A 12,663-nucleotide genomic window follows, 5' to 3' on the forward strand; every position below is an offset into this window, starting at 1 on the left:
ATAATTATTAAAAAAACCATATCGCGTTTGAAAAAACTATCTAAACTGTAAAATGTCTAATAAATCAAACAAATATTAAGTTCTTCAGTCAGCCAGAGCTTGCATGATTAGGGCTATTTGAAATTTGTCGAAAATAAATAGATAATTTCGAATGTGTACGAGTATTATTCAATTGTTTTTGTATGCTATTGAAAAAAAAAAACACTCGAAAAAATAGATTAAAAATAAACCGTCTGCGATGTGGTTTTGACCAGATCGATTTAACGTTAGCGATGGTTAGACATCCGATAAGAAATCATTCCGATAAGCCGTTGATATTGGACTTTACACGGATCCACATGATTTCATTTGTTATCTATCCGAACCGAATTATAATATGTGGTGAAAATAACGAGGTATATTTGCGAAATACCTGTTCTTATCGTGAGTAAAAATTATCCACCTTGTTTTTTCATAGCAACAATGATTAATTTTAGAAGCAAAACTATTCGGCTCTTGGTAACGACTGTTGGACTCACTCTTGATTTATAATCATTATTTAAATATTGGCTGTACTAATTATTTTTCGTAAAACAACAAGGATATTTTGAGTTAAGCTATCAGATTCGACCAAACAGAATTTAGGAAATAATTTTTCAAACTTTTCTTTCAAAATTAGTATCTAATTATTTACCAATCTGGGTTATTATGGACTGGATCGACCGCTAAGACTCAAGTAACTTCCATTCAAGCGGCAACAGTATCCTTCACAAGTTGTTGTAGTACAAGAAGATGATTTTGTGTCTATTGCTGTGTTTTTGCAACAATAGGTCCCTCAATTTGTCCAACAAATGTTGGTAAACATCTACAGTAATAGTTTCATTCAGCTCGCTATAACATACGTTCCTGATCCCACCATAATCAAGGTTATGATTATAAATCAGCTTCGACATTGATACGGATTCATTACCAATTACAATATGGTACAGGAAGCTCTTCTTATTTTTGCTAATCAATTGCCAATGAATCCGCGATGTTACAACGGTCCCAAATCGTATTTTTAGTCGATGTGACTGAACTTGGTAGCTATTTTCCATCCATGTATGAATACAGTGGCTCCATCAACTAATATGCTGCCTGAAAATTTTTTGAGAGTTTGAAATGGGTTTTTATCCAACAACAACAAGTTTTGTAATTCATTGTCTTCGGGCTGTTTTGGCCCTCTAGGCCATCAAAATTACCATTTTTAAATCGTTAAAATAAGAACTGACCAGCAATATCACCATACGCCACCAAAAAAGTAATGAATGTTGAAAATGCCATTTTGTACAATCCATGAATTAGCACCTGTTGTAGCAAGGAAAACTATTACTTTACGTAGAAGAATGTCAAACGCAAAATTATTGACAGTGATCCTTTACATATTTGCCAATAGATATCACTGAGCAAAACACATGCAAGCACCTGTTACAATCATTCCCCGGCAGGATTCGGAACTATGACGATTTCCAGCTGTCAATTACTAAGTGATTCTAGTAATACTGTTGATACCAAGCAGTTATATACAATACACAAACATTGTATAGAGCGTTACATATTTCTAAATTTTGAGGTTTGATTTATTTAGACAGAAAGAGGTAAGATAGAAATACATACACAGGTTTTAAGACTCACTAGTTTTTAAACGAAATGTGTATTTTTCTCTACAATTCGTAGATAATGCATCGTAGTAGTTAAATTTTCTTCTAAGCCAAAAGCCAGAAGAAATAAATATCCAATTGATAGCAAAATCATTTAGATATCCGAAAATATAAATTAAAAGTCATTATTGTTTGTTCACCTAAATTTATATCACAATTGGTTATAACCTCACTATTTGTGTGCACACACGTATACAACCTAAAAAAAATAAAAACAAACTCTAAAAGTAGAAATATAATCGACGAAGGCGAAGACAAAATATGAATAGCACATCATTGACAGAAATAACATTTAGCAGTGCTCTCATCTTAAGCAAATATAGCCCACCGTGCTATGTCAAAACGTTATCTGATATTCGATGGAAAAATAGCAAAACTAATCACTAAAATCAACTGTAATGTTATTATTTGAATCTCCAGCATAAGTGATTAAACAATAGTTAGCCTTCATATACTAAAAGATAAATTTTAGACAGAAATTCAAATGAAATTGGATAGTTTTCCATGTAAACATTAAAATACAAGTACAAATACTTGAAATATTGTGGTATGCGACAAGATAACAATCAATATTAACAAAAGTTCGTTAATTTATTGATAATTGTTCTTATTTATTTATTCAACAATATAATCATTTACGATTGTTGTTTCTGATTGTTCCCATATATATTTAATTTGGATTAATGGTTTCACATTTAATTGTAACCTTACAAGTTACTATTATTTTAAAGTGTCTATAAATATGTGTTGAGTGTCAGACTTAAACATTTGTTTGTTTAGTTTCTTCACCATTAAAATTTGATATAAACTTAAACATTAAAAGATAGAAGGTACGAATTTGTTTGCTTTTAACTTTAAGTGGAACTGTACAATTATTACATTATTTTAAAGTAATTTATTAATGTTTTTGTTCTGAATAATCGTTTCAACTGTTAACTAGTTTGGTTTCTTCACTACAAAATGTTGGATATAAACGTAAATATTAATATATTCAAAGTAATCTTTGAACTATAAAAAGGAAGGATGGTTTGTCAATAAAATCTTTTGTTAAAGGATACATCGGTACCAGAAGTCCAAATAAAATGGTACAGTAATATCTTGTAAACATTAAAATAAAAGTACAGATACTAGAAGTTTTGCGGTATGGAGATGCAAAAAATGACAAGATGTTTGTACAACACTATAATAACTTAATATTTATTATACCCATAGACAATTCATCTTGAATTATCAACCCTTAAGTTTATGCCCTTAGTTGTAACCGAACAGGTCATTAACATTCTAAATTTGTCAATAAATACCTAAATTTTTATTATTTTATAATTAAAGGTCAATTAAAGATAATTTAAGGTTTTTTATAGTTTTATTAAACATTAGTTTCAATTGCTATTGGCTTTGTTTCTTCACCATTAAATTTCTCATATAAACGTAAATATTAGTACATGTCAAGTATCCTTCCAACGGTAAAATCGAATAGGAAATTTGACAAGAAAGTGTTTCTGTTAAAAGGTAAATTTTTACCAGCTCAAATAAAATAATATAGTTACTTCATATAAACCTTAAAATATAAGTAAATATATATAAATTGTTGTGGCATTAGAGAAGACTTTGATTAAAATTAACAAAAGTTCGTTAAATTGTTGATAGTTTTTCTTGCTTCTTTATGTAGCACCATAATAATTTATTCTTGATTGTTCTCATAAACAATTATTTAATATTATTTTAAAGTGTCTCTAAGTATTTATAAGGGTTTTAATGTTTTTGTTGAACATTTGTTTTATCTGTTAACTAGTTTGGTTTCTTCACTACTAAATGTTTGACATAAACGTAAACAATAAAAGATTCAGGAGACTCTGAACGGTAAAAACGAATAGGAGAAAGCCGGCTCGACGAGAAATCCTCGCGTCCCCTGGTCTTCGCCGTTATCCTGCCGCAGCAGTTACCGGAGCCATACCGGAACACGACTTCCGGATGCCCGCTGTCCCTCCCCACTCCTACAACTCGCGCATCCTCCCCACCCCTCAGCGCACTACACACACACGTTCGTTCTCACACAGGACCGCTGGCTAGTGAGTAGCCGGTGCGAAAGGGACCGACTCGTTCCGACCAAACCCGAAGTATCCACGGGGCTTGAGCGCTGCCCGGTGGATCTAGCGGCGGCACACGCGTTTGGACCATCGAGATAGCCAGCGGTCCAGGAAAGCGCCGATAGAGGACAGAGAGAAGTCTCGCAGGATCGTGCTCAGTTTGCGAACGACACGACGGTTTGGAAGTCGCCTAAAGTGTTTCGTCCGATTGTTGACCGTCATCAGTTTACCGACGACTTTTCTCATGTGTCGACGGACATTGGACTCGATATTCTCCCGTGCTAGGACAAAGTGATGGAACGACGGAAAAGTTTCCTGTGACATTTTCGTTGTTGGTTTTATTTACATATATACAGTGTGTTTTTTTTTTATTTTGTCGTTTATTTGTACGATGAACTGAGTTTTGATTTCACGGACACGTCAGAGACTTACACAACGTTATCAAGATGAGAATTAAAATGCCAGCTGTGAGGATCGCACAGGGTAAGTACATCACACTATTTTCTGTTCTCTTAAAACTCCCGCGATAATAAACAATTTCGTTATAGTTTTCCGATGTTTTCATTAAACTAACGTCAACAAAAACCAGTAGCGAAAGAGTAAACACGCGCATCTTTAAACTCTACTACTCCGGTAAATGTTTGAAAATCAACCTCACAACCTTAGCTGTTTCTGCATATTTAATTCCTTTAATATCTAATAGGATTTCCATAGTTAGAAAACGTTATTATAATTTTTTTTGTAGAACACAAGGAAACGCTATTTTATTATTAGTTAATTAAGTGTTAGTTAAAACAATCTCGTGTAAATTGTTACAAAAAATTATCTTTCTTTGCATACATTTTTCTATGTATAAATATAACATCAAACTTTATCGCAACTTCAAGTTCTTCTGGGTATATTGTAGGAGGATTTTAAACATCTTTCTAAAACAGACGACAGACAGACAGGTTAACAAAAATGTGTTTTAATGAATGAACTTGTCAACTTCGGAAACTTTTACTATCATTGTAACATGAAAACTTTTGAATTTATACCATTAAAATTATATTATTTTTGATATTAGCAATCAAAAAATTAGGTTTCAAATCTTGTTGAGTTATTAGTCTACTTCATTATGTTTCTCTAAATATGCAATACATTTCTGAATAATTCAACTCATCAACGTCGTTTTTTATTTTTGTATTTTTGCAAGTTAGCCTTTTATCTCTCTTTGATGGTGACTAATTATTTATTATATAGAAAAGATGTATTAATTACTGTTTAAAATAAAACATCGAACTTTATTGCAACTTCTTATGAATAAATTGTAGGAGAGTTTTTAGATATTTCTAAAACAGACAGCAGAGCAAGTTAACTAAAATGTGTTTTAATGAATGAACTTGTCAACTTTAGAGAATGTTGTTATCACTGAAACATGAAAATTTGAATTTATATCATTAAAATGATATTATTTATGAAATCACCCAAAGAATTAGGTTTTAGATGTTGATAAGTTATGAGCTTAATTAATTATGTTTCTCCAAACATACAATACATTTTTTAATAGTTTTAATTGCAATATTAATTATCTTTATTAATATACTAATAAAATATAACTAGATTTAATAGAATTGATTTGTATTTTTGAAAATTATGTTTTATTTTTCTTTGATGGTGATTAATTATTTGTAATATAAAAAACTGTACTATTACTTAAAATAAATTATTAAACTTTAACGCACACTGAGTTTCTTATCGATAAATTGTAGGCGGATTTTTAGATCTTGCAAAAACAGAGAGCAGGTTACCAAAAATGTGTTTTAACGAACTTGTCACCTTTGGAGAATTTTGTTGTCATTGATAGCTATTTACGGAACTATGGCAATTTATTGAGTTTTTTTTATATTAACAGGAAAATGTTTGAATGTATGTCATTAAGACGATATTACTTATGATATTATAACCTAAAATTTATGTTTCATTTGTTATAAATTACTAGATTACTTCATTATATGTCTCTAAACATGCAATACATTTTTGAATGATATAAATCATCAGTGTTAACGTTCATCGTTTTTAGCTGCATTTTTAATTAATTCTCTTAATAATTAATCAATTAAATTTTAAAAAAATGTATCTGTTTATTATTTACGGAAATATGAAAATTTATATCATTAAAATGATGTTATTTGTGATATCAACACACGAAAAATTTGGTTTCATATCTTATGAGTTATTAGTTTACTTCACTAAGTTTCTCTACACGTACAATACATTTTTGCATAATTTAAATCGCCATTATTAACGTTCATGATTTTTAGCTGCATTTCAAATAATCTTCACTAATAAACTAATGAAATAGAACTGAATTTAATAGTATTCTTTTATATGTTTGTCTCTGTCGTTCAACAAATCATCCTAAACTAAAATATAACAACTGGTTAATAGATGTCACGCTTCGACTGAAAGAAAAAACTTAATTTAAATGAGAATCTTTAGACACGCGTCCATTCTCAACCCTTTAAATCGTTAATTTGAGGGAGAATCTTCTTTTAATGGCCCCGCGTGTGTGTCCTAACGCGCATAACAAGTTGGGTGTCGCTTTTTTTACCGTCTTGGAGAAGTGTGCTCGTGTCGTAGAGTTGGGGTCGCGAAAGGTCACGAGAAAGGGTTGGTTTGTTTGCGGTGGCCGAGAAAAAGTCAAGCTTCACCCCTTCCGGGGGAAGGGTGGGCAGTGGTCAAGGCGGTCGGAACTAGGAATAGACAAAAAAAGTCGGGAAAAAAGTAACAGGTAAAATGTTAAAGAATCTAACGAACGTTTCGATTAGTTTCGTATTGTTAAGGTTGGGAAATATAACGATTTATTTCTCTGTATGGTGAGTGTTTGTTCTCGACGAATAAACGTGAGATAAAACGAACCAAACTGACTGAATAAAATAGAAATATAGATGTTCTTATAAGTGCCGTATGGTGGAGAGTTATTTTATTCAATAAACAAGAATTTAATAAACACTAGTGGAAAATTGGGCCAAAATGTATGATATTTAAAGGTATTAAAACATGCTAATATCGCCAGTATCATCTGAAAATAATTTGATTGAAGTTGTTGTCGTGTAATTCCGAACGAAGCGTAGAAAGTCCTCATCAATTCGGTCGCCACGATAAAGGCGCGTCGCCATTAGCGGAAAAGGTCACTTTATCTCAAATCAAACAAGATTTTTCGGCGTTTTCTGGAAACCATCGCTTACAAGTAAAATTCACCTCGACTTTATCTAATCTGAGGCTTATAAACTCTGATCCATAACGTGTTGGAGGCAAATATTTGCCAGTCTATTGCACATTAATTAAACAACTGTTATCAAGTAAATAGAATTATTACACATACGGATCGGGATAGCGGTGTCGCTTCACAATGTAAAAAATTTCAAGTGCTTGTTGGGCAGACACATCAGAAAAACACGCCAAATGATCGTAAATGAATAATATCTAATATTAGACAGATGATAAGAATATTAAACAAGGAAACTTGAAACACGAGAGCATATTTTAAGATATTTTAATTAATAGGTGACCCACAATGCTGGTGACCCACAATCTTCGTAATAATTCATATGATTTAAAATAAAACTAAAATTAACCGGTTTGGTTAGTGCAGTGGTAAAGACGACAGGACGCTCGTCCTACTGTTCCGATATCACGGGTTCGATTCCTGCTGGGGCATGGTCATAAATTTATGTTTTTGACTGTTTAACATTTGTGATTGTCCTTAGACAAGATTGCAAAATCCTACAAGGAAAATGATCCCAGTCACGCCAGAAATCAGACTGGGTAAGACCGGATGTCTTCTGGTATGATTTATAAGTTGGTCATTCGCCAGTCGGTAGGCTTAATGCCGAGGACCGTGTTTCGGAGCCCACGTTAAACTGTAGGTCCAGTCCAGATCAACTCTCGTTGGTAACAGGATACTTTAAGATATACAACAATAAAACTAAAATATGCATTCAAAAAACAAATAGTCACAAAATAAACTTAAATTTAGATCGCCATGACCATCTTATAAAGCAGCCATTGGTATAGTCTATAACATACATGTATCACATATTTTCAAAGCTTGACCATTTAAAATTATGCCCTTAAGATGATTTTTCAGTGTTTTAATTATTATTAAGTTTGCCGACTAACTTACAATTTTAATCTAGGTTCTTATAATATATATATATATATATATATATATATATATATATAAATGCTAGTAGTATTTTTCAGTGTTTTTCAAAAAATGAAGTACTTCGGTGTTAACATAGGTGGAGTCTTTCCTCATGTCTTGTTGTGAATCTCTTAATTTCCTCTATAACAGTTGGAATCCGAAGGCCTCGAAGTAAGTAACTGTTCATGTAGTATCTGGGTGTATCCACAATACTTCGAAGCACTTTATTCTGTAATATTTGTATCATATTGGTATTATTGCTCACAGAATATCCTCATAGTTGAATTTCGTTGGTCCATATAGGTTTTAGTATCGGATTGTATAGCAGCAACTTGTTATATACTGATAATCATCTTCCGGATAACCAATACATTGTTTTCCAAGTTCTTTTCTTTTTCTTTCGATGTGCTCCTTCCGACGAAGTTTTGGATCAAGATTCATTCCAAGATACTTAGTGATTTGGCATATAAGCTGCGATATTTGTCAACGAAACTTTAAACGCGTTTTTCTTGATACTACTCTTTTCTAAGCGGTTAGTATGACATCTCAAGTTCTACTGGATCGAGTTACTTAACATTCCTTGAGAAAATGTTTCATAATAAGAACAATAAAACAAATTTGGTCGCCAAATCACCGCTTTCCACTATCAACTGTCTTTTATGCGTGTATTTTATATATAAACATTTCATTTTCTAAAGACGTAATATATCAGTAGTTTCAAAAACCCATTTTGGACCCGCAGTAGCCTCTTCAACCATTCTGTTGTCATCAGTTGTTGACCTCCACTGGTCTAATATACTCAGTAATTCAGCGTGTATCATATTGTAGATTTTTTCTATTTTTTTTTGCTGGTTTTTCCTCTTCTGTTCTATTTTTCGAATACATCTGCTGTATAGTTAAAGTCCGTTGGTTCTTCTTGTTATTTGACGCACTAAAATTATCCCACCTATTTGTTCAATACTCCAAGTTATTTCTTTAATACTCCTCCGAATATTTAGGTATTATTGTTATTCAACGCTTTCCATACATTGAATATTCTTTCCATTTTGTACTGTTTTATAACTAATAACTTATTTCCATCTTTATTCCTATTTTCTTCGTCTCCATACATCACTGCTAGTTTATATATATATATATATATATATATATATATATGAGTTATTTTCAACAGATGATTTGGTACTATTATATCCAGTATTTATGTTATAATTGTCCCTAATTAAACCTGTTTATTTTTTTATATTTATAGAGTACCATATTGTTTGATTTTTACTCTTAACTTACTTTTCGCTAAATTTACATCATCCTTTATAAAATTTATTTAAAATTTTTCAATGGTGCCAATGGCTTCTAGATTTTGAGAATAAGGAGGTTTAAATAATTAATGAACAGTGATATGACTAGATCTAAAAACACTTTATCACTATTTCGCTAATTATAACTCATTTAAATACCAATTAAATTCAATTTATGAAAAATTTGATTTATGATTGTAGTTATTGGTGAATTTAATGCATTATAACCGTAAGTATCTATCATCTTCTTGCACATACTAGTGAAGTATTTATATAATTTTCATTTATTGAACTTAATTCTTTGTACAGAACCAAATAAGACAACGAGTTAAAGATATATCGACAAAACGTCGTTTATGATTCAAACTACTTTCAATTATATTTAACCGAGAAATTTATAAATTTATCATTCTTCCAATGAATTAATTAATTCAAAATAAAAAATCTTGACCAACGTTTCAATAAAAATTAAATTTCTAGTTAATTAACGAATATATCTGTTTGTATTGTGGTTTATTGTTTTTTTTTTCGGTTGTTAAATCAATGTAGAATGTTTTATCGATACGATAAACCCGCCGGCCCCCTGGCCGATTGATATTGATGATTCAGAATTACGATAGGTCAGGTACCGAAATGTCCGAAATTAATTGCTGGGGTGTACTCGTTGGGACTGACCCCGTCCACCATAGTAAGGGTGGTCGGCGAGGCATTAAAATTATCTGATCTACTACGGCACGACATTTACAACTCTGTGGGTGATTCTTAAGCGGTTATTTCCGTTAATAAGAATTACTAATAAATTCCGGAAACCTATCCAGGCGATAAATAACTGTAAAACGTTATTAGTTCAAATTATTTGTACTGGTAGTAGTACAATGGAGGAAATATTAATACCTGAAATACAATTGTCGGTCATAAACAGAAACTTTAAAAGAAAACTATTTTTGAGCGACTTCGAAAAAGAGGAAGATCTACGTTCGGCTGTGTAATATATCTTCGCCAATTTCTTCGTTAATTGTAGGCCGATTTTCAAAATTGTTTTTTTTTATTCGAAAGAGTGCACGTCCGAGGTGGTCCCATTAGAAACAAAACAGGATCTGTTGGGGGAAGGGGTGGAAATAGAGGGAAACGCTCAAATCTCGGAGGCGCGTACAAATTTTTCAATTTTTTTTTATCGAAAACAGTCAGCAAATAGTGTATAATGTTATTGCTGAATCGATGTGCCGAAGAATCGGAAGTCGTTCAATGCAAAAGCTATTAAGTTTGCTTTTTTAGCACTACCCCAATTGAAAAATCAAAAAAAAAAGCAAAAATCCATGAATTGTGTTTCGAATTGCTTCCTCGTCCACCGTATTCTCCAGATCTAGCCCCCAGCGACTATTTCCTGTTCTCAAAAGAATGCTCGCTGCGAAGAAATTTTCGCCGAATGAAGAGGTGATCGCCGAAACTGAAAGGTTGTAGGGTCGCTATAATCAATGTATCATCCTTGAAAGGAATTATATTGATTAAAAGAAACTAATTTTGCCGAAAAAATGTGATTTACTATGGTAGGCCGGGAACTTTTCATTTTAACTGTTATACTGCCAAACTATTTCATTAAGATTCTATTTAATATTCCTTTTACTCTATACTTAAGAATAGTAGACCTAAATTACAACTACATATATATGTATTTTAGGGATATAAAATATAATCCAAGAAAAATGTACTTCTCAAAGAAACAAATATAGCAAACATTATATATTTCAAATTTTGTACAAAGCGGAAGATACAAATTACTTTACGTATTATAATACGCTATATTAAATTATTCTTAGGAAGGATTTCATTATCAACCTGTGTTATAACATACAATAGCCGGGCGATGAAATATTCTATATATTTAAATATCGAATTTCGTGTTTGTATTTTTTCTCAATCACTAAGCAGATGTTACGTCTCGTTTGACTACTTCCAATTTCCCAGTTGACGTGATGTATTTGTCTTGATGTAAAAAACTGGCCGAGTCCAATTAGTCCATCTGAAACGTTGTTAATGGATCGGACCACTTCCTGGATAAGTTGTTTATTTTTTGTTGTATGTGTACATGAGGATATCAAAAGCGTCTCTTATTGCTTGGTGTTCCCGCAAAGATAGTAACGTTATCATATCTGCCTGTCAGTTGGTTAAATAAAGGATTGTGATATTTTCAGAAAAGGGTTCGTCCGAATTCTTACTCATTCCACTCTGTATAATCCATGATACATTATTTCGCAATGCCTGGCCAGTACGCTATGGCTCGTCAGTTATTAACACTATCTTATCAGTTGGGCCCGCATATGTGGACTTTTATCAAAGGTAAACATTGTTCACCTATATTGAAATGTTTGTCGTATAGCCCATATTTATTAGAAAGAGAGTTTTTTTTCAAGTTTATATACACTACCGTTCGAAAGTTTCGAATAAATAAGGTAACTAAAAGAAGTGCAGTGATATGCTATTACTGCGCTCCAATCTTAATCAAACTGTAGAAATGTAGAACATTTAGTTAAATTAAATTTAGTACAAATAAAAGCCTCCTACCGGCCTTATAAGTTTAATATCGGTAATCTAAAAGCTTTTCAGAAACTGTACATAAGGAGGCACAATTATCTGATAGATAGATATAAAAGAAAGATCTTTCCATAACACCAATTTAGATTTCGTAATAAGCATGGAACAATGCATAGAACAAGAACAAGTGCATAGACTTGTTAACAAAATAAATATGGATTTAAACGCCATAAGATATTCTTCAGCTGCATTTCTAGATATTATCTCTAGCCTTTGATACAGTATGGTAAGCGGGATTGCAGTTTAAATTAAAGAAATCTCTCACTCATCCAAATTATGAGCTACTAAAATATTACCTCACTGATCATCACTTTACTGTAAAACAAAACGATGAAAATACCGAATTACACCGATCATACAAAACAAACTACAACAAAAATAACCACAGTGGCAACATACGCAGGCGACACGGGAGTCTTATCTTCTCATGAAGAGCGATAGCACTAATGAACCTACAAGCACACCTAAATCAAATATAGATGTGGCTGAAAAGATGGCGTATAAAAGCCAACGAATCAAAATCTATATGATTGGATTTTTACGCTCCGTAGAAGAACATGTCCACCAGTTTGTATCAATAATTGACAACTTCCGCAAAAAGAGGATTCTAAATATATTGGTATGCACCTAGATCGACGCCTAACTAGGAAAAAGCACATAATCGCCAAACGGAAACAACTTGGACTTAAACTCTACCAAATGTATTGGCCTATTAGGCACAAATTCAAGGTATCATTGGATAACAAAATATTATTATATAAATCTAACGCTAGCTCCGGGGAATCGCTAGCAAGTCTAATTATCCACCATGTAGCTGTTCC

At 32.1% G+C, this 12,663-nt stretch overlaps 1 protein-coding gene across 2 annotated transcripts in view; it reads left to right on the forward strand.

Moving 5' to 3' along the window:
• The first annotated feature begins 3,747 nt into the window (after positions 1 to 3,747).
• The window catches only part of Cph (BCL11 transcription factor chronophage), a 66,293-nt gene continuing 57,377 nt past the window's right edge, over positions 3,748 to 12,663 (forward strand). The window contains exon 1 of one of the 2 annotated variants that reach the window (XM_076418192.1): positions 3,748 to 4,249. In XM_076418192.1, coding sequence (XP_076274307.1) covers positions 4,213 to 4,249 — 37 coding nt within the window. In that variant the 5' untranslated portion in view covers positions 3,748 to 4,212. The remainder of the gene's footprint in view (positions 4,250 to 12,663) is intronic. The other variant, XM_076418193.1, reaches the window with a different exon arrangement.

Source organism: Rhynchophorus ferrugineus, unplaced genomic scaffold, assembly GCF_030347505.1.
Source record: "Rhynchophorus ferrugineus isolate W39M unplaced genomic scaffold, kcgeb_rfMv2 rfM11, whole genome shotgun sequence".
Taxonomy (NCBI): domain Eukaryota; kingdom Metazoa; phylum Arthropoda; class Insecta; order Coleoptera; family Curculionidae; genus Rhynchophorus; species Rhynchophorus ferrugineus.